Below are 22773 nucleotides of genomic sequence, written 5' to 3'. Positions count from 1 at the left end.
CCCGGCTCGACGCGGATCCTCGCCGCCGCCGCCTCTCACCGCCCGACTCGCCCGCCTCCCTCCCACGGCACACCAGCCAATGTCTGACGGCACAGTAGTGTGCCGCAGAACACCGGTTGGGAAACACTGCTTTAGGGTATCGCTGGCTGCTTGTCATGTTGGCCTTGTGTATCAAAGGCAGTGTGCCTCTGTATGCAACTTGCCAGGAATCACAAGCAGGAGAGCGCTGTTACTCCCATGTCTCGCTTGTGGGATTCCCATGGACATCTGTCCCTGGTGGCTGGTGCCCATTGAGAAGGATAGGGTGGAAGGCAGAGAACCCAGCAGTTAGGCGCTGCCAGAGCCAATGACAAGCACAGCCAACTAAAGCTAGTTTGGCCCCCGTCCACGTCCTTAACTGAGTTCTGTAATGGCAAAGCCAAAACTATGGGGGAGGATCAAGGGCCTTGAAACCAAGTCTTAGGAGGAATGGTTGAGGGAGATGGGTAACTTTAGCCTGAAAAAGAGGAGACTGAGAGGAGATAGGATAGCCATTTTCAAATATGTGAAGGCCTGCAACTTGGAAGATGGCTTTCTCTTGCTTTCTCTTGCTCTGGACCATGGGTAGGCAAATTAAGGCCCGGGGGCCGGATCCGGCCCAATCACCTTCTAAATCCGGCCCATGGATGGTCCGGGAATCAGCGTGTTTTTACATGAGTAGAATGTGTCCTTTTATTTAAAATGCATCTCTGGGTTATTTGTGGGGCATAGGAATTTGTTCACCCCCCCCAATAGTCCGGCCCCCCACAAGATCTGAGGGACAGTGGATCGGCCCCTTGCTGAAAAAGTTTGCTGACTCCTGCTCTGGACGGTAGGACCCAAACCAAATGGATTCAAGTTACAAGAAGGAAGATCCTGACTAAATCATGCAGAACTTTTTGACAGTAAGAGCAGTTTGATAGTGGAACAGACTCCCTTAGGAGGTGGTGGACTCTCCTTTCTTGGAGGAATTTAAGCAGAGGTTTGATCTGTCATGGTGCTTACTAGTTGAGATTCCTGCATTGCAGGGGGTTGGGCTAGATGACCCTCTGGGGTCCCTTCTATGAAACTGGGAGGCAGTGCTACGGCCAGAACTGCCTGTAAATAAGAAAGCAGGCTGGAGGGGGCTGGGTAAGGGCATAGCTGTCAGCGTTTCCCTTTTTTAAAAGGGAAATTACCCTATTCTGAATAGGATTCCTTGCAAGAAAAGGGAAAAGTTGACGTCTATGGGTAAGGGCAGACTGCAGTTGCTGGGGCAGGGCCTCATTTGCCCTAATGAACCACCTTGTGCTGGGGGGGGGGGGAAATAAACAGAATGGAAAAGGCAACTTGTTTGGTTTAGAAAAAAGCTGTGACTGCTTCTTTTCCCTCCCCTCAGGGCAGCTGGATAGTGAACTGTTCCTCAGATTTCTATCCGTCCGCTGCTTCTATGGTAGCAGTTAGGAGAGGTGGGAGCTGGATGGTGACTGTTGCATCACCAAATTAGTCTAAATTGTTCATGTCCCCCCTTTCCCTGTTTTTTTCAGGAGACACTTCAGTACTAGTTGGAGTCTATGGGCCAACTGAAGTCAAGGTCAGCAAAGAGATCTATGATAAAGCTACCCTGGAAGTGCTTCTGAGGCCCAAAGTGGGTCTACCAGGTAAGAAGTATTGCAAACTGACTCATATATCCCCTTTGGGGAGTTGCTTTGACCCAGGTGCTTGCCCCTAGAATTTGTATAGTCGGGGCAAAGTTGGGCCATGCAGGCCTACTCGCTAATGTGGGTGTTCATTTAAATGAATAGGTGTCGCGTTCTAATACTGTATTTGCATGCTGCGATTTGGGAATTTCTTTCGTGGAGGTAGTTAAAAAGACAAAAGGAGGGGTCGAGTGAAGCATTTGTGATGCCTGCTTCTTGGGAGAAAAGCAATGACAAACCTAGACAGCATCTTAAAAAGCAGAGACATCACCTTGCCAACAAAGGTCCGTATAGTAAAAGCTATGGTTTTCCCAGTAGTGATGTATGGAAGTGAATGCTGGACCATAAAGAAGGCTGATCGCCGAAGAATTGATGCTTTTGAATTCTGGTGCTGGAGGAGACTCTTGAGAGTCCCATGGATTGCAAGAAGATCAAACCTCTCCATTCTGAAGGAAATCAGTCCTGAGTGCTCACTGGAAGGACAGATCCTGAAGCTGAGGCTCCAATACTTTGGCCACCTCATGGGAAGAGAAGACTCCCTGGAAAAGACCCTGATGCTGAGAAAGATGGAGGGCACAAGGCGAAGGGGATGACAAAGGATGAGATGTTGGGACAGTGTTCTCGAAGCTACGAACATGAGTTTGACCAAACTGCAGGAGGCAGTGGAAGACAGGAGTGCCTGGCGTGCTCTGGTCCAGGGGGTCACGAAGAGTCGGACACGACTAAACAACAACAACACCATAATATTGACAGGCAGGGTAGTTCTTCCCTTGCACTAATTGCAAGTTCAACGAGGGTGTGGAGAGACCCCCATGTTTATACTAACTCCATGCTAGGGGAGGTCCTCAGCCAATCTACGAAGGTGCTGCACATTTGTGTATTGGTATGCATGCTGAACTAATTCATTTGTGAAATGCATAGCTGGTGGGGTTTGTGGCCAGCAGGCGGCGCTAGTTTGCACAGCCCTATGATGCCCCGCATCCCATCCCTGTTCACCTAAATCAGGCATAGGCAAACTCCGGCCGTCCAGATGTTTGAGACTACAGTTCCCATCATCCGTAGCTAACAGGACCAGTGGTCAGGGATGATGGGAATTGTAGTTCCAAACATCTGGGGGGCGGAGTTTGCCTATGCCTGACCTAAATCTCCCATTGTGTAAACCATCCTGGATCTGAGGACGAAGGTGGGATGGGATGGGAATTCAATTAATAATAATAATAATAATAATAAATTTTATTTATATCCCGCCCTCCCCAGCCGAAGCCGGGCTCAGGGCGGCTAACAACAATAAAACAGTACAAAAGCACAGCATAAACAACATTCTAAAATCATTCATTGTAAAATTATAAAAGTAATCACTTGTTACTGGGTTGGTACTGGGAACCAGTGTCCAAAGGGGTGGACACAACCAATGACTCGCAGTGTCTGGGTGCAAGGTACAGTTAGCTGTATTTCTAACCCAGTAAGACAGTCATAGGCGTTTTATTTTCCATCTCTGCTGCTGAGATCCTTCAACAGAAGATGAAAGTGTTTACCTTCTGTATTCAACAAGCTACAGTGAGCCTTGGGAGGGTCATACAATCCCTCCTCCCCTCTCCTCTGGTGTGACCGCAAGGAAGAGATTAGAAACTTCTTATTTCAATTGATTACAATTTAGTGTGTCGCCTAAACCCTAAACTGTGGTTTGTTGTTGTTTAGTCATTTAGTCGTGTCCGACTCTTCATGACCCCATGGACCAGAGCACGCCAGGCACTCCTGTCTTCCACTGCCTGCCGCAGTTTGGTCAGACTCATGTTGGTAGCTTCAAGAACACTGTCCAACCATCTCGTCCTCTGTTGTCCCCTTCTCCTTGTACCCTCCATCTTTCCCAACATCAGGGTCTTTTCCAGGGAGTCTTCTCATGAGGTAGCCAAAGTATTGGAGCCTTCTTTATGGTCCAGCTCTCACTTCCATACATCACTTGTTGTTGTTTAGTCGTTTAGTTGTGTCCGACTCTTCATGACCCCCTGGACCAGAGCACGCCAGGCACTTCTGTCTTCCACTGTCTCCCACAGTTTGGTCAAACTCATGCTGGTAGCTTCAAGAACACTGTCCAACCATCTCGTCCTCTGTCGTCCCCTTCTCCTTGTGCCCTCCATCTTTCCCAACATCAGGGTCTTTTCCAGGGAATTCCATACATCACTACTGTGGTTAAATGTCCACTATGGCTTGTTTAAATAAGCTAGCTTCATAACACCTGCTTTGAAGATGGCATGGTTCAAACTCAACTCATCATCTGCATCAATGACAGCTTGTTGGTTCAGACCAGTGGTGGGTAATCAAAATGGAAGTGAAAGTTTTCTCCTTGTGGTCATGCCGGAAGGGTTTGGGGAATGCTTGGGGGAATGACTTGTTCTTGTCACAATAAACTATGCCTTAGTGTGATGTCATTAAGTTAAAACTGCTCCGCATGTCCCCTGAGTGGGACGCTCGGCGTGTGTCACCTTTGTTAAATCTTTCATTATATCCATTTCCAAAATGTCTCTGCATGGCAGTGTTAGCAAGTGAAAACTCAAAACTCGTCCCCGTATTGTTCTAATTTAAATTTAGCATGTGTGCTCACCATTCATCTCCTTCCCCCACCCCCAGGAACTAGCATAATCAAAAGGTGAGATGAGCTGTTATCTTCATAACCAACTGGGCCATCTGGTATCCTGCAGTGATACCATCTGGATATCTTGTTCCCTCCACAGGGAGCTCACAAAAGAAAATTGCTGGCATCAGAGAAAAAAAATTCTCCCTTCCTTTTTTCCCCCACCCGCTGAGACTTTCAGTGCATGTGAAACCTCCAGAGGGGGCTGGCTTTGCTGTGAATAATTAAATTAAGAAACAAAAGAATTTGTTTCCTTTTCTGTGGAAACAGAAGAGCTTTAAAAAAAAAACAAATCCTGCTGATCCTATTTGCAGACTTTACGGTATTAATGGTAAAAGAGGAAGAGAAGTGTGTCTGGACATGTGCGTGCCTTGAGGTCCTGCGTACTTAAGGAGAGTAGCTTCTGATGTGCAAGATTTTGAGTTTCACAGAAATCTTTGTTGGGCATGAGAGGTTCTGTGGAACCTGAAAGCCTGTATAGGAACATAAGAAGCTACTTTATACAGAGTCACACCACTAGGTCCATCTAGCTCAGTGTTATCTACACATGGACTGACATCTGCGCTCTCCAGGATTTCAGACAGACAGCCTCTCCCAGAAACTACCTGGAGATTGAACTGGGAACATTCTGCATGCAAAGCAGATACTCTGCCAATGAGCTGGGGTCCTTCCCGTGCTCCTGACCTTACCTGAAACTATCCACCTTGCCAACAAAGGTCCATATAGTTCAAGCTATGGTTTTCCCAGTAGTGATGTATGGAAGTGAGAGCTGGACCATAAAGAAGGCTGATCACCGAAGAATTGATGCTTTTGAATTATGGTGCTGGAGAAGGCTCTTGAGAGTCCCATGGACTGCAAGAAGATCAAACCTCTCCATTCTGAAGGAAATCAGTCCTGAGTGCTCACTGGAAAGACAGATCCTGAAGCTGAGCCTCCAATACTTTGGCCACCTCATGAGAAGAGAAGACTCCCTGGAAAAGACCCTGATGTCGGGACAGATGGGAGGGCACAAGGAGAAGGGGACGACAGAGGACGAGATGGTTGGACAGTGTTCTCGAAGCTACCAGCATGAGTTTGACCAAACTGCGGGAGGCAGTGGAAGACAGGAGTGCCTGGCGTGCTCTGGTCCAGGGGGTCATGAAGAGTTGGACACGACTAAACGACTCAACAACAAAGCATCCAATAAAAAATAGAATTTTATCTGCGTATGCACCTGCCCTTTGGGATCAAGACAGTAGCCACTAATAGAATTTGTGGTGTGGGCGGCTGTTTCTTCAAGTGATTTGTGTCGTACTGTAGGACCTGGGGTGGGGTGGAATTTCCTGGATTTAACCATTTCAGGTGACAGAATGCATGTCTCAACATTTGCAGGGCTGCTTCATACGGTGCCTAGTTGAAACTATGGAACTCACTCCCACAGGAGCCACCAATGTGGATATTTAAAAGTGGATTGGGGGAGAGGATTGGACATGGGAGATAACTCTTGTCAGTGACTGCCAGCCATAATGACTGCGCTCTGGTTCCATAGTTGGAGGCAGTAATGCATCTGAGTGCTATTCTTTTGTTGTAGAGCATTTAGGCAGGTCACCAGCACCTGCCAGCTGAAGGAAAAGCTTTCCTACTGCGTTCTGCTGAATGTATAAACCCCACTTAAGACTCCCTGTTGCTCAGGGCCAATATAAACCCTAAGGCACAGTAGAACATTGGGGTTTGGATTCCTAGCCCCATGGACGCTGGAGAATTTTCCAGCTTCCCTCAAAAATGGTGCATCATGGATAACTAGAACCTCCATATGCAGTGGCAGTCTGCTGCCGAGGCCACATCAAGGTAAATGGCCATCATTTTCCATACCCTGCTTCTGCGTTGCCTAGAAACATCCAGCGAGCTGCTTTTAGGGAATTGGATGAATATTGGTCTGATCCAACAAGGCAGCCCCAGCGCTTGAGCCTCGGCAGTGTGACCTTTCAGAAGATGATTGCTTTGAGCCTCGTGTTTCGCTGGGGCTCACCTGCAGCGCTCTTTGCTTTCCTCCCGCCCAGGTGTCTATGAGAGAAGCCGAGAGCAGATGATCAAGAAGACGTGCGAGGCAGTGGTCCTGGGAACCCTTCATCCCCGTTCCTCTATTACGGTTGTGCTTCAGGTAGTCACAGATGCCGGCTCTGTATCCTTTCTATGTATTATTATTATTATTATTATTATTATTATTATTATTATAACCTGCCCTTCACCCTGAGGTCCCAAGGACAGTGATAACAGCTAGATTGCTGGCTGGGATTCCCTTGAGATCTTGTGCAACCCCAGTTTTAAAACATCTGTACCAGTTACTGGTTCATTTCTAGGCCCAGTTCAAGGTGCTCATATTAGTGTTTAAAGCTGTAAATGGCTCAGGCTCCAAATAGCTGAAAAGCCCTGGACTAAATTTTTTTAACATGGAAGGTAGGGGCGGGAGATGTGAGGAGGTCACAAGAAGATAAGAAAGTATGTTACGTTTTGTTATAACTTGGTTTGTTTATTATATTGTAACTTAAAAATTTCAATAAAATATTTATATTAAAAAAAAAACAAATAGCTGAAAAGCCACCTCCTTCCCTCTTAGGTGATGAGATCAACCATGGGTAGGCAAACTAAGGCCCGGGGGCAGGATCCGGCCCAATCACCTTCTAAATCTGGCCTGTGGACGGTCCGGGAATCAGTGTGTTTTTACACGAGTAGAATGTGTCCTTTTATTTAAAATGCCTCTCTAGGTTATTTGTGGGGCCTGCCTGGTGTTTTTACATGAGTAGAATGTGTCCTTTTATTTAAAATGCATCTCTGGGTTATTTGTGGGGCCTGCCTGGTGTTTTTACATGAGTAGAATGTGTCCTTTTATTTAAAATGCATCTCTGGGTTATTTGTGGGGCATAGAAATACGTTCATTTCCCCCCCCCCTTCAAAATATAGCCTGGCCCCCCACATGGTCTGAGGGACAGTGGACCAGCCCCCTGCTGAAAAGGTTTGCTGACCCCTGAGATTGACAGAGAGGGCCCTTTTGTTTGTTGGAGGGTGGCGCCCCCTAAGTTGTGGAACTCCCACCCCTGACACCTTCATTACAATACAGCTTTCAGCAAATGCTGAAGACCCACCTCTTAGCTCTGGCCTTTAACACGGAAGACGCGTGTTTTCAGGACCCACCCTATATCTGTGATGGCAAGTCGCTTCCAACTGTTTTTAATGTTGTGTAATACTGTGCAGGATATTAATATTGTGTTGCAATTCACTTTGAGGCCTTAGACGGGCGATATAATAATAGTAAATGACCCTAACAATAGTAATTTAAAATACACCATTGGAAACGGTTTGAAGCAACCCAAAATTACCGAAATATGGTGGCTCCTAAAAATACAGTGGTACCTCGGGTTACAGACGCTTCAAGTTACAGACTCCACTAACCTAGAAATAGTACCTCGGATTAAGAACGAGAACAGAAATCACGCGGCAACAGCAGGAGGCCCCATTAGCTAAAGTGGTGTCTCAGGTTAAGAATAGTTTTAGGTTAAGAACAGACCTCCAGAATGAATTAAGTTCTTAACCTGAGGTACCACTGTATGCAATTCAGGTGTCAGAGGCACCTTCCGCGTTTGACCGAAACAGGATAGCGAAGGTGCTGGATCCACTTATGTGGGAAAGAAGTTCCGCAACTTAAGAGGACATCCTCTGTGGCAGCCCCAGCCAAGAGGCGAGAGTCCCTCTCATGAAAATGACCAAAGAGGCAGAATGGTGCACTTTTGCTTTGCATTGTCTGTCTGTCTGTCTGTCTATCTTTCTGTCTGTCTCTGACACACACATGCACACACACCTCTGCTCAGGCTCCCATCCGACGGCGATTAAAGATAGACTCCGTACCGGGGCACCTTGTCAGATTGTTCTAGCAGTTACGGAGGTAATGAGTGCAAATTGCTGCGAGCGATCAGGAAGTCTTTATTGCTAAAGCGTCTGAGATACAGATGGCCTCAGATGCTGGATTGTTTTTCAATGGGGGGGGAGCGGGCCAAGGTTTCCTTGAACTTGCGATTACAGTGGTACCTCGGGTCACATACGCTTCAGTTTACAGACTCCACTAACCCAGAAATAGTACCTCGGGTTAATAACTTTGCTTCAGGATGAGAACAGAAATTGCACAGCGGCGGCAGCGGGAAGCCCCATTAGCTAAAGTGGTTCTTCAGGTTAAGAACAGTTTCAGGTTAAGAATGGACCTCTGGAACGAATTAAGTACGTAACCAGAGGTACCACTGTACTCTTTCTAAGACTATTCCCTTATGTGAGGGCTGGGGGACCTGTGGGCCTCTAAACGTTGGACTCCCCACTTCCACCAGCCCTGCCAACAGTCAGAGATGATTGCCAACTGCACCACAATGTGCCTTCTCCTTAGTCCTGTGTCTATAAAATATGGGTTCCCCTGGGGCCTTTCCCTGCGCAAGGCCTCCTCATCGGTTTTGGGAAAACGTCGTTTTCTGGTGTGTAGCATTCTGGCCAGCAAAAAGGTGAATGAGGCTTAGGGCAGGATCCAACCTCTGGCCTGCCTGAGGGGAAGGATTTTAAGGCAGTGGCAGGGACAGTCCTGATTCTTTCAGCCACTCATACGTTGGAGGAAGCGTGAAGTGGTTTAAGTCCTGTGCTGCTCCTTAGAAGCATTTTTCCTCTTGTGGAGGAACCTAGCTCTTCCCCGCTGTCCGAAAGGCCTTCACCAGATATCCAACAACATCTGGAGAGCGTCAGGTTGGCAAAGGCAGCTTGCAAGGGTTCGCGCTGGTGAGGGAAATAAAAGTAAACATGCAGATGTTAAGGCCAGCAGGTGGCAGAAGCACTTAAAAAAAAGACGTACTATTGAAACACGGCTGTTTTAGGCTATGCAGCTCAGTTCTTAGGAAGCTCATTTCTCTACGAAGGGCAGGGGTTGGCCAATTAACAATTCTGGGGCCAAAGGTTCCTTAGCCTCCACAGATTCCTCCCCACTGACCTGCAGCCATATTCATGCAAAATTCTGTAATGTCAACATCCTGGTCAGCAACTAATTTTGCAAGCATCCAACTTGAAAGCGGGTTGGTGGTGGCTGACGGAGCTCCCTCTTTCTCCCAAACTGCTGTATCCAAGGAAGAAAGAGATGATTTAGGAATGGGGGGGGGGGAAATCCACCCTTCTCTTCTTTGGAAGCCCTTTTTGAAAATGGGTGGGGTGGGGGTTGTGGAGAGCCGTTCAGCTTGCTTGCATGCTCCCCTGTTCCTCTTCCGCTCCACCCGTCACATCCATCTACCCATTTTATGGATGGATCGGAGGAAGACTGAGAGTGAATAACGAGCAGGACGGTGGTCAGATCTAGCCCAGGATTGCTGGTTGCTGATCTCTGACCACAGATGATGGTATTTTATGTGAGCAAAAGCAAATAAATATTATGATGTTGCACATTCTACCGTATAATTACAAGTACAGTGGTACCTTGGGTTACATACGCTTCAGGTTACATACGCTTCAGGTTACAGACTCCGCTAACCCAGAAATATTACCTCGGGTTAAGAACTTTGCTTCAGGATGAGAACAGAAATCGTGCCCCGGCAGCACAGCAGCAGCAGGAAGCCCCATTAGCTAAAGTGGTGCTTCAGGTTAAGAACAGTTTCAGGTTAAGAACGGTTAAGTACTTAACCCGAGGTACCACCGTAATCTTTTCCCCAGCTCAGTTTAAACAAAAATCTATAGGTCATACGTCTCAGATGCCATTAACTTAAGTGGAGTCTCTGGTCGAGGTGGTTCCTCTTGCTAATCTGCTTCTGGCATAATAAGGATGGTGAATGTGGACAAAAACTGCAATTAAGCAGACAATGGAAGTCATAGGGGCCAGGCAGAAACGGGTTAAGGAAGGAAGGGCTTCTCTGGGGCACATTAAATCGGTTGTCTTTGCTGGATGCATCTGCCAACTGGGTTTGTGGCTGCCACTGGTGTTCAGCCTAATAGCATTCCAGCCAACCCAGAGCCATTAATAAAAGCTTGAGGGAGGGAGAGAAATATTAGCTTCTGCCAGGTGTTCTGCAGAAAGGAGAAATGGGGCTGTTTTCTGGCTGATCGCAGCAATTCTTCTTGGGATGCAGGCATTTTGAATTAGGGAGCCAGTGCGGACTTTGGCCAAATGCAGGAAAATCTTTGTATCCCCCCCCATCCAAAAATAAAAATAAAAATCCCTGTGGCATATATAACAGCATTTGCTTCAACACCTTTTCCTGACACTCCTGCCTCTCATCAGCAGGGCGCTTAATCGTCTTATACAGCTCAAACCTAGCCCACTTTAAAAATCTTGGATTTTAATTTTTGCAAAATCTTGTGACATCAATAGGATGCCCTTTCCTTACATAGTTACATAAAAAAAATATCCAAAGGGCCAGAAGTTCTGTTGGAAGTAGGTTAGGGAGGGAGTTGCTGTGATTTGGGGGCCTGTTCTCCCCCCCCCCCCCCAAGTTTCATAATTTATATCCTGCCTTGAAAACCAGGAAGTCGTCCCAGCACTGCAGATAAGTAATCCTGATCAGTAAACCTATCCGGCTGCTTGCTGCTGTGTCAGATATTTGAGGGATATCTAGGATTCAGTCTAGGATTATCGGCTGCATCCCAGATATCAGTGTCCCAGGGCAGCTAGGCCACGGGGTCGTAATTGGCAGATTTCCACCCGTTTCCAAAGTGGCGCAGTTTATCTGTTTGTTTCTTCCGGTGACAAATGACAAGCGCTGCCGTTTCTGACGGAGCCTCAAATGTGGCGCGGGAGAGATTAACTCCGGGTGCCGTGGTGTTTTATCAAATCTGAATATACAGTGGCTCGGAGGGAATTAATGCAGTTTCGTTTGGAGAGCGGCGAGTGCTTTCATTTCGCCTGCACTGAGGTTGTCTGCCTGGTTCCATGGCCCCTCCAGCCTGGCAGTGGTGGGGTGGAGAAACACAGAACCTTCTTCCCTGCAAACTTAATCAGGTTTCATTACCGTATTTTTTGCTCTATAAGGCTCACTTTTTCCCTCCTAAAAAGTAAGGGGAAATGTGTGTGCGTCTTATGGAGTGAATGCAGGCTGCGCAGCTATCCCAGAAGCCAGAACAGCAAGAGGGATTGCTGCTTTCACTGCGCAGCGATCCCTCTTGCTTCTGGGATTCAGAATATTTTTTTTCTTGTTTTCCTCCTCCAAAAACTAGGTGCGTCTTGTGCGTCTTATAGAGCGAAAAATACGGTAATTAAGATTCCCGACTGGCTCTGTACCCTAACATTTGAGATGGAGGCTAATTTCCTCATCGCATTGGCTTTGAGAAATCCTGTGAGGCAGGAGGGAAGCCCTGGAAGCAGGACTTGCGAGGAAGGCTGACTTGCCCCAGGCCATCTTGCGGCGAAGATGGAAGTTGAGTAAAGCAGAGATGTCTGATGCTCAGTCTTGGGGTTGCAGTAACTCTGTAGGGTATCTCTGAGGTCTCCAGAGTCTTGCCAGAAACTGCTTGCCAGTTAAAAAGGTAAAGGGACCCCTGACCATTAGGTTCAGTCGTGACTGACTCTGGGGTGGCGGCGCTCATCTCGCTTTATTGGCCGAGGGAGCCAATACAGTACAGCTTCCGGGTCATGACTAAGCCACTTCTGGCGAACCAGAGCAGCGCACGGAAACACCGTTTACCTTCCCGCCGGAGCGGTACCTATTAATCTACTTGCACTTTGATGTGCTTTCGAACTGCTAGGTTGGCGGGAGCAGGGACCGAGCAACGGGAGCTCACCCCGTCACGGGGATTCGAACCGCCGATCTTCTGATCGGCAAGTCCTAGGCTCTGTGGTTTACCCTCTTGCCAGTTAACCCTCTTGTAAATGTCCTGCCGCTGTTACGGAGCTGTTTCACACCTGAGAGCTAAATGAGACCGCTTGTGGGTGCAGCTTGGGAGGTGGGTCTCCTGGCACCCAGGAAGGCTGCAGCACATGGCAGTGCCCTTCCATAGCTATGCGTAGAGCATCCTTCCCCTGCAGTCCAAGCTCACCTCCTACCTGTTCTGTTTACCTACTGAGGAACAGGGATCTTTCTAGCAGGCTTGCTGACCCTCTCCCTCTTTCCCATTCGCTGCTGTTGTTCGTACACCCCTCTGAAAGAACAGGATGCTAGACTAGATGAGCCTTTGGTATGATCCTGCAGGGCTGTTCTTGATTTCCTAGGCCTTCTCTTGTGGTCCGTGACGGCTGCCAGTTTCATGAGGCCCTTCTCCGTGTGCCTCCTCCACACAAGGGGGGCAACACAAGAACAGGGCCTTTTCTGCGGTGGCTCCCTGTTTGTCGGATTCTCTCCCCAGGGAGGCTCGCCTGGTGCCTTCCTTACAGATCTTTCGGTATCAGCTTGGTCTCCGATTTCCATATGTGCATGTATTAAAAGTCCTCTCTGCCCTGGCGGCTAGTTCTTAGCCATGGCAGCTAACTTAGTCCTCCGTGTTCAGAGACAGTTTACCTCCATGTACCAAATGCTGAGGACAAACCACAGGGAAAAGCCTGTGGTGCCCTGCTTGCGGGCTTTCCCAGCAGGGCATTTGGTTGGGAGCACAGGTGGCTAATCTGTGGCACTCTGGATGCCCTTGGACTCCAACTCCCATCATCCTTGGCAAATCGTCAGGGATAATGGGAGACCAGCAACCTCAAGGGCCGTCTCTCCCCATATAAACCATTCCGGACTCTGCATTCATCATCTGAGGCCCTTCTCCGTGTGCCTCCTCCGCACAAGGGTGGCAGCACGAGAACGGGGCCTTTTCTGCGGTGGCTCCCTGTTTGTGGCATTCTCTCCCCAGGGAGGCTCGCCTGGTGCCTTCCTTACATATCTTTCAGTATCAGGCAAAAACATTCCTCTTTAACCAGGCCTTTGGCTGATTAATATTCTACAGCCTTTTACATGTTTTTTTGGGGGGGGTGGAAGGGGCATTATTGCTTCCTTGTTGTAACTGTTTCCTTGTGTTTTTACCTTGTATTGTGAACCTCCCTGAAATCTTGCGATGAAGGGAAGTACAGGCATACACCATTTTATGTTTGCTTCAGGTTGCGTCCCGCAGCGACCCAGAAGTCCCGGAAAGGGTTACTTCCGGATTTTGCCGCTCGCGCATGCGCAGACGCACAAAACGACGTCACGCGCATGTGCAGAAGTGGCAAATCGCAACCTGCGCAGAAGCGGGTTGCGTTCCTTTCGGGTTGCAAACGGGCCTCCGGAACGGATCCCCTTCGCAACCAGAGGTACCACTGTATATAAATCAAATAAATAGATAAATAAGTCTGGAGGGCTGCAGGTGAGCCAAGCTCGAGGTAGATCTTTGGTGTGATCCAGCAAGACACTTTTGACACAGGATAGGCAATATCCCCCAGGGAGTAGGTTGGTTTGCCCCATGGCTTAATGGGACAATTCTGTGTGGCCTGCGCTTGTGCCCTCCTTCCCCGCCCCCTCGTACTGCGGGTAGCTATTTCGAGAGCCTCTCCAAGCTCCCAGATTCAGCCTCTGATTAGTCTCTTTCCTCCCAAGGCTTTTGCCATCTCAGTTAGTCAGCGCCGGATAACGAGAGCTGCCAGCCCTCGTTTCCATCTGCCACTGAGCATCCCATACGATGCCGGCTGATTAACCTGGAAATGCAGGATGCCAGGAGTGAGAGATGCTTTGGACTTCCCCCATGGCCCAGCCATTAAAAGAAAAAGCAAACTCACACACACAAAAACACCACTGTTCGCTGGGGCCATACAGGGAGGATAACCTTGAGACCTTGCAGGGAGGATAATATTGCAGAAAGGCGCCTCCATCCTTTTGCAGCCTGGATTAAGCCATCATTTGCTTTCTAGGGGGAGGAGAAAACCAAAGGAGCTACCTAACCTGGGCCTGGCTGAAAATGGGGTTGGGGAAAGGCAGAAGCAGGAAACTGATGGAACCAATTACTGGTTACTTGGGCACCCTTGGCAAAATCCAGTCTGGTGCTAAGGAGATCATTAGGTCAGCATGAGGATTTCAGCCTGCGCAGTGGAAAATTCTCCCCCTCTGAACCTGTCCTAGGGGTTCTCCTAACCCTTCGGAGCAGATTTGGGGGGAGGAGGAGGAAAGGCCTGTTGCACAGGTGGATATCTTTATGTTGATGGGACACAGCAGGAAAATTCCTCCTGGTCTCTCTCTACCCTTTTCTGCAGCCGATAAGCCGCGTGTTGGAACCAGGTTGCGATCAGCAGGCATTTATGAAACCAAACGGGCCGTAGAGGCCACGAAATGTTTTCTACCACCCGCAAGCACACGTGTAATGCTGAAATGTGCATCTGAGACCCTGGTTATCCTGAAACAAGGACGGAGGCGGTGGTAGGATGTGTTTTCGTTGCTCCCACCATGCTTGACTGGGCTTGGAGAGTTGACATTTTCTGCGTTCTTCCAAGCTGCTTCGCCTCCCTCCACCCCAGCCTTGTTAGGTCCAGAAATAAGAAACTTGAATACAATTAATCATTGTGTTCAACTGGTTTATCTGCGCTTCTTCTCCATGCTGGTGGAATATCCTGTCTCAGATTTCATAGAATTGTAGAGTTGGAAGGGACCCCAGTGGCCATCTAGTCCAACCCCCTGCAGTGCAGGAATCTCAACAGATGGCCACCCAACCTCTGCTTAAAAGCTTCCAAGGGAGTCCGTTCCACTGTTGAAGTGGATCCACTCCTTGGTTCTTTGATAATTGGAGGTTGCCTGTGGCCTTCCTCGATTTCTTAGCAGCGCCTTTCCCAACCTTTTGCCCTCCAGATGTTTGCTGGCTGGGTTAGTGGAACTGATAGTCCAGAACATCTGGAAGGCACCAAGCTACAGAACAAGGCTTGCCCTAGCAATTTGTGGAAAATATTTACTGCTGATACCGTAATGCCATTATACAGATCTATGGTTTTAAATGCAGTGTAAGGTAGTCTCTGTGGGAGTATATTGTATTTAATTATGGGGTATCAGAGTTTTTAGGGGGCTAACCAGGCTGGGATAGCTGGGATAGCAGGCTTGTTGGTTTCTGAATGTCTGATGTAGATTTTCAATTTCGTTCTTCTGTATGGGACAATGACAGTAAAGATTATTGTATCGTATGGTGCAAGTGCATTTGGAATACTGTGTGCTGTTTTGGTTGCCTCGCCTCAAAATGGACACGACAGAGTTGGAAAAGGTTCAGGGGGAAAATCGACCGAAATGATCAAGGGGATGAAGCGACTCTCCTATGTGGAAAGGATGTAGCATATGGGTCTCTTCTGTTTATAGAGAAAAGGCAAGTGATAGCTGACTTGATAGAAGCTTATAAAATTATGCACAGGGTGGAGAAATAGGATACAGGAAAGCTGTTTTTTTCTCTCTCTCTCCTAACACAAGGATTCGGGGACATAGAATGAAAATGAATGTTGGAAGATTCAAGGCAGACAAAAGGATATATTCTTAACGCAGCGCATCATGAAACTGTTGATCTCGCTTCCCCAGGAGGCAGTGATGGCCACTGGTGTATGTGGCTTTAAAAGAGGATTGGACCGATTCAGGGTGAAGGCTGTTGATGGCTTCTAGCCATGATGGCTGTTCTTCTTCCACAGCTGGAGACAGAAATGCTTCTGAATACCAGTTTCTGGAAAGCAAAGGAGAGGAGAGGAGGCTCTTGTTTATATATAATTTTTTTTATTAGTTTTTTAACATATCATTTTCAACAGTAATTAAACATACTTTTACATCTTATTCAGTTTTTTTGACTTCCGTCAATCCTGTCTGAAAATTTTCCAATCTAATCTCTCAGTATGCACTTCTTCTCTTCCCTATTACATTTCAAACTCATAACCAATATCTCTCTCTTTTTCTACTTTGTAACACTTTGTATATTTCTCCATACAAAACTTCTTGTAGTCCTACTAGCGTAATTTGTTGATTACAGTTGCTCTTCAGATAATTCATATACTTCTTCCAATCTTCTGTAAATCTCTGGTCCCGCACGTTTCGAATCCTTCCTGTCATTTTGTCCAATTCTGCATAGTCCATTAATTTCGTCTGCCATTCTTCTTTCGTCGGAATTTCTTCTTGTTTCCATTTCTGGGCTAACAATACTCTTGCCGCAGTTGTTGCATATAAAAACAATTTAACATCTTGCCTGTTAATGTCCTGACCTATAATACCAAGTCAAAATGCTTCTGTTTTTTAAAAAAATGTATATTTCAACATCTTTTTCATCTCATTATATATCATTTCCCTGAAGTTGCTGATGCAGGCTTGTTCCTGCCTCCTAAGGGTCTTGTTTTTTTCCTTAATAAAACCTCTTCTGCTGTAGCTGCTAGCAAGCTGCTTGAATGCCACCTGCGTGGGTCTGATGGACGCAGGGCTACCCATGAAGTCCTTGTTCTGCGGAGTGACGTGTGCTTTGGACGCGGACGGCAACATCACCCTGGACCCCACAGCGAAGCAGGAAAAGGTGGGTATCCTGATGTCTCAGCAAGGGGGTGGAATGCCTTTACTCTTTCTGGTGGCAGGGAGTTCCAGAGATCAACGGTGCACTGATTTGAGGAGAGATGGGAGGAGGAAACGTTCCTTTTTGTGCCCTTCAGCTTGAAATAAAGAAGGTGGAATTCGCTGGGCTTAGTCACCTTATCCTGGCAGGATTCAGTTCGGTTTAGTAAAAAAGATGGCCCAATGCTATCTGCGTTGGGGCTCCTGCATGAATTGGGTAGAAGAGGAGGTTTCTGATAGATGCATCTTTTCAAATGCCTGTATTGCTGCAGTGCAACAAGTCACCCCTCTGAAAGATCAGGGGAAGGACATAGCTCAGTGGCAGAGCAGCTGCCTCACAGGCAGGAGGTCCCAGGATCAATCCTAGACAGGGCTGGGAGAGATTCCTGCCTGGAACTGGAGAGCTGATTCCAGCTGGTGTACTGAGCTGGATGGACCAATGGTCTGGTTCAGTATAAGGCAGTTTCCTCTGCTCCTGAAATTGGCCTGGATGGTAGGTGGGGACTGGATGCATGCGACTGACGCCTGGGCAACAGCACCCCTCCAGGTGAGTGCTGCCCACTAAGGTGAAGGAGGACTGTGGGCTCCCACAGGTGGGTCCAGTACTTGCGGGCAGCTGGCTCCTAGCATGTTCTGGAGATCTAGCCAGGCAGCTGGCGCCCTTGCACCTCCGCTTTGGGGAAGAGAGTTATGAGACTTAACTGCGCGTGTCATGGCATAAGATAGCCTATTGCTTTGGCTGGGGCTGATGGGAGTTGTAGTCCAAAACATCAGGGGGGAGGGAACCCAGTTGGGGAGAGACAGAAAAACAGAGCACCTGAGTTTCTTTGTAATAATAATAATAATTTTTTTATTTGTATCCCGCCCTCCCTGGCCAAGGCCGAGCTCAGAGCGGCTAACATCATAAAAACAACACAATATGCATAAAAACAGACATCAATTAACTAAAATACACCTTAAAATTAATTCAGACAAGTTAAAATCTGGGCAGGTGGCAATTATCAGGTTGGGATTGAGAGGGGTTGCAGAAAGGGGGAATGCAAAAGCCGTGAGAGCCAGACATTTTGGGTTCTGGTTTCCCCACCATTGGCAGGGAGATGAGGTTAGCCGTGAAGTCTCTAACCCTGGGGGCTTCTGGGATCCCACCCGCAGCTGCGGCAGGGGAGAAGGTCGTAGGTCGTTGGGGATCTCTGGCTTTTGGCTAGGCTCCCATTCACCCAGGTTGCCTTCACGCCCCACTTGCCCTCCAGCAGGCGCATAGTTGGCCCGGTGCCACGTGCCACAGAAGGGATGCAGACCTATCGTTCGCTCCTTTATCTGCTCGGGTGGGTAATTGCTTATGGTGACCTGACAGGTCAATAGCTTTCTTTCTCTCTCTCTGCCTCCCTGTTCCCTACCGCCTGGCCCTCGCTGCCTTTCCTAATGGCTTTGCTCCTTTTTATCAGCCAGCAGATTCAATCCATCGCCAGCTGCCTTCTCTACCCAGGGCTCCCCTTAATCAACTGCAGTTTGGCTCTGTCTGCTGCCTGCTCTCTCTTGAAAGCTTTCCCCAGAAAGATCAGGGAGGGCCCACAATTCTTAACATAGCACGTAATTTAGTTCTGTGCATTGCCAGCCCAAAGATGGCCTGTTTGGCTTGGAGATGGTTAAGAGCAGGGAGGAGGCTTGCAGATCCAAGTACTGTAGCATTCTCTGCCTGGATGAATCATGCAAGCCATTTTTTTAAAAAATGCACCTTCCAGTTTTCTGCCGTATAACCAAAGGACATTTTCTCCATTTCTCATTCCAGTAATGCCTTGGGGGAAATTCAGAAGGTGAAGCCAATTAGGTGCAAGAATAATTTAATGAATAATTCCCAGTGTGTTTCAAATACCTTTATCAGGGGAAATTTATTCCACATTTAAATAGATGCAAAGTTGCATCTCCTTCTAGAATTTCATTTGCAGGGGGAAGAATGTCTCCAGGCATAACTGATGACCAATCCAGTCTTGAAACTGTGCTGTGTCTCACACAGTATCCTCTGAGTAATACCCCTCCCCACCTTCTCACTATATAGAAGGATCTGGCAACTTCCAGATGCCAACTTTGCTGCCACATACACCCGGACAACACCATTACTGGCCCCAACAACATCACACACACCATCTCTGGACTATTTAATTGCTCATTGTCTAACATTGTGTATGCCATCAAATGCCAACAGTGTCCTTCAGCTCTCTATATTGGACAAACAGGCCAAACCTTACGCCAAAGAATAAACGGACATAAATCTGACATCAAGAATCACAAGACAGAGAAACCAGTAGGAGAACACTTCAATCTCCCAGGACATTCTATACAAGATCTCAAAGTAGCTGTTTTACTACAAAGGAATTTCAGAAATAGACTGGAAAGAGAAGCTGCTGAATTGCAAATCATTACCAAACTTAAAACCATGGAGACACCTGGCCTGAATAAAGACATTGGATTCTTATCTCACTATACATGACAAAGCCATTTTTCACCTTCTCACCCCTTGCTTTTTCCTGTAAGACCTACTGCAGTCGTTAATAGTCGTCAACAGGCTCATCAGAGCTATCTGCCAATCACCCATCCCCACCCTCCTCTGAGTAATACCCCTCCCCACCTTCTCACTATATAGAAGGATCTGGCAACTTCTGTTTCAGTGTATCTGAAGAAGTGTGCATGCACACGAAAGCTCATACCAAGAACTAACTTAGTTGGTCTTTAAGGTGCTACTGGAAGGAATTTTTTTTGTTTTGACAGTATCTGCAGAAGATTATATTTTTATATTCTGCAGTAATCCAGAACAGCACCCTAACTTTATCCTTAGGCAAGCACTGAATGGTTGTTCTTTTTAAGGGGGGGGGGATCCCATCCTCTGTCACCCTAATTCTGAGGACAACCAGATGGTTAACTGACCCAGATTATGCTTTGTTATTTTCTTCACTTCTCCACCATTATATATCTGTAAATTGACTAGCGCTCAAAGTTGGTTACAAATTATAAGCAGTCACAAAAACAATTCACATAAGTAAATCAATTCAGCAGTAGAAACTAAACTGAATTAAATTGCCGAACATTTAAACACCAGCAGGAAAACAGCAAAACTTAAATAGGCCAGGTCTGATTTAATCAGCCAGATTCAGACAGCAGAACGTTGAGCAGAAAGCTCAAGAGAATTAAAATAGCCTTCCTAGTTGCCTTAACAGTAACAACTAAGTCACCAAGTGGACATTTTTGGGACATTTTTGTACAGTCACAGTTGCCACCACAGAAAATGTCGTATCTCAAAAATGGCTTGAGATTGAGAGGTAGAAAATTAAATTTTTAAAAGTCATATATTCAGTTGCCCATCACACTTCTCAAATCTAGAGAAGCACCTTTGACACTGATCCAAAAGGTGGGGAATTTTCATATGGTTGAAGGGCCAAGGGAGAAGGCAAAGCAAAGACCAGGTAATACACCTTTTTTGAAAGCTTTGTACAGCTTTCTACAACTTTTATGACAGGTCTGTGCTTAAGTAATACTCTTAAGTAATGGGCCAGTTGCAATTGCAGACTGAGTTGTATTTCAGCCAGTGAATCCTGGAGACTAGACTTTTGCAATCACACACAGAGGTGGTTGTTGTAGGTAAGAAAATAATTAAGTTGTTTATGGTACAAATACATAGCTTGGATAGAAAAGTTCCTAGTCCTAGTCTAACTAGTCTAGAGAAGAGCAAGGCTTGCTCCTTCGTCCTCTCAGAGGATAGTTAAAAGATGACCACTCATCTTGCGGTCTGAAAGAGGAGGCGGAAGTTGTGAAACAGGATGCAACCTAAGACATAATCAGTCTGGTTAGAGTGTGGTGCTGACAACGCCAAGTTTGCAGGTTTGAACCCCATAAGGGACAGCTGCATATGCCTGCATTGCAGGGGGTTGGACTAGATGACCCCCAGGGTCCCTTCCAACCCTGTGATTCTATGAAATGAACAACAAAGAGAGAGAGAGAGAGAGGTCAGCTCAAGAGGTTAAAGATACAGGGATGGTCTAGCAATCTGGAGGTCCTTAATGCTATCAGCTTTAATGCATTCAAAACCTCTCTTCCAACCCCAAGCTTCCAACACAAAGTCCCTCCTGAGTTACAATACTGTATTTCGCTGTTATTATTTTTAACAAGGCTCTTTCAAAAAAGAAAAGAAAGGAAATATCTAGGGAAATGTGCAGGTAGGATTCAGTGCAACTACTTCCAAAGACATAGTAATTATGCCAGTTTAAAGTGCCTGCATTTAGGTTCTGGATGTTGTACAGCTATTCCTTACCCTCTCAGATCCCTTAACCACAAATTTCTGACTGGGGCCCTGACCCCAATTTACCACCTTCTAGAGCTGATTATGGATCACGGTAAAGGTAAAGGGAGCCCTGACCATTAGGTCCAGTCATGGCCGACTCTGGGGTTGCAGTACTCATCTCGCTTTATTGGCCGAGGGAGCCGGCGTACAGCTTCTGGGTCATGTGGCCAGCATGACTAAGCTGCTTCTGGCGAAACAGAGCAGCGCACGGAAACGCCACTTACCTTCCCGCTGGAGCGGTCCCTATTTATCTACTTGCACTTTGACGTGCTTTCAAACTGCTAGGTTGGCAGGAGCAGGGACCGAGCAACGGGAGCTCACCCCGTTGCGGGGATTCAAACCACCGACCTTCTGATCAGCAAGTCCTAGGCTCTGTGGTTTAACCCACAGCGCCACCCGCGTCCCACATGGGTCACAGTAGGGGTGGGTATATTGTGGCTCTTATCACATCTGACCGCTGGCCATGTAGGCAAAAACCGCTGGTCCCTCAATACTTGGAGAATCAATTGGGTTTACCCATCCTGCCTTACAGCCTCTGGGTCTTGATTGTAGATCTGCAAACCTCAGGGCCTTTTTCTTCTTCTTGCAGGAAGCCCAGTCGATCCTGACGTTTGCCATTGACAGCACTGAGAAGAAGGTGTTGATGTCGAGCACAAAGGGGACTTGTTCAGTGGAGCAGGTGAGTCTATAATGGGCCTGGCCTGGGCCAGTTGCATTGAACCTCAGCGAGTTCAGATTCCACGCCAAAGGTTCTCTGTGTATTTACTTGTGGCATCTGTTTGTCAGATTCCATTTTGAATAATCTTTCAGGAGCATTCACTGCAGTTGCAAACTCACAAGGAACAATTTAAGCAGGATACACGTCCATTTGCTGCCCGCCTCTGAATGTCAGTCGCTGGGAATCGCAGGTGGACAGAAAACAATTTAAGCAGGGTGTTGATAAGTTGGAACATGGGTAGGCAAACTAAGGCTCGGGGACTGGATGCGGCCCAATTGCATTCTAAATCTGGCCCGTAGACGGTCCAGAAATCAGTGTGTTTTTACATGAGTAAAATGTGTCCTTTTATTTAAAAGGCATCTCTGGGTTATTTGTGGGGCCTGCCTGGTGCTTTTACTTGAGTAAAATGTGTGCTTTTATTTAAAATGCATCTCTGGGTTATTTGTGGGGCCTGCCTGGTGCTTTTACTTGAGTAAAATATGTGCTTTTATTTAAAATGCATCTCTGGGTTATTTGTGGGGCATAGGAATTTGTCCCCCCCAAAATATAGTCCGGCCCCGCACAAGGTCTGAGGGACAGTGGACTGGCCCCCTCTTGAAAACGTTCGCTGGGCCCTGAGCTGGAAGGTGTGCAGAGGAGGGCAACCAAGATGATTGTTGTTGTTTAGTCGTTTAGTCGTGTCTGACTCTTCGTGACCCCCTGGACCAGAGCACGCCAGGCACTCTTGTCTTCCACTGCCTCCCGCAGTTTGGTCAAACTCATGCTGGTAGCTTCGAGAACACTGTCCAACTATCTCGTCCTCAGCTGTCCCCTTCTCCTTGTGCCCTCCATCTTTCCCAACATCAGGGTCTTTTCCAGGGAGTCTTCTCTTCTCATGAGGTGGCCAAAGGAGGGGTCTGGAAACTAAG

General features: G+C 47.3%; 1 protein-coding gene across 1 annotated transcript in view; it reads left to right on the top strand.

Moving 5' to 3' along the window:
• EXOSC5 (exosome component 5) overlaps positions 1-22773 on the top strand; it is a 41129-nt gene that overhangs the window by 1751 nt on the left and 16605 nt on the right. Inside the window, exons 2-5 of the mRNA XM_028742177.2 lie at positions 1545-1658; positions 6369-6490; positions 16639-16779; positions 21737-21826. Coding sequence (XP_028598010.1) covers positions 1545-1658; positions 6369-6490; positions 16639-16779; positions 21737-21826 — 467 coding nt within the window. The remainder of the gene's footprint in view (positions 1-1544; positions 1659-6368; positions 6491-16638; positions 16780-21736; positions 21827-22773) is intronic.

Source organism: Podarcis muralis, chromosome 7 (assembly GCF_964188315.1).
Source record: "Podarcis muralis chromosome 7, rPodMur119.hap1.1, whole genome shotgun sequence".
Lineage (NCBI taxonomy): Eukaryota > Metazoa > Chordata > Lepidosauria > Squamata > Lacertidae > Podarcis > Podarcis muralis.
Note: the sequence above shows the minus strand (reverse complement) of the source record. Positions and strands in the feature narration are given on the sequence as shown.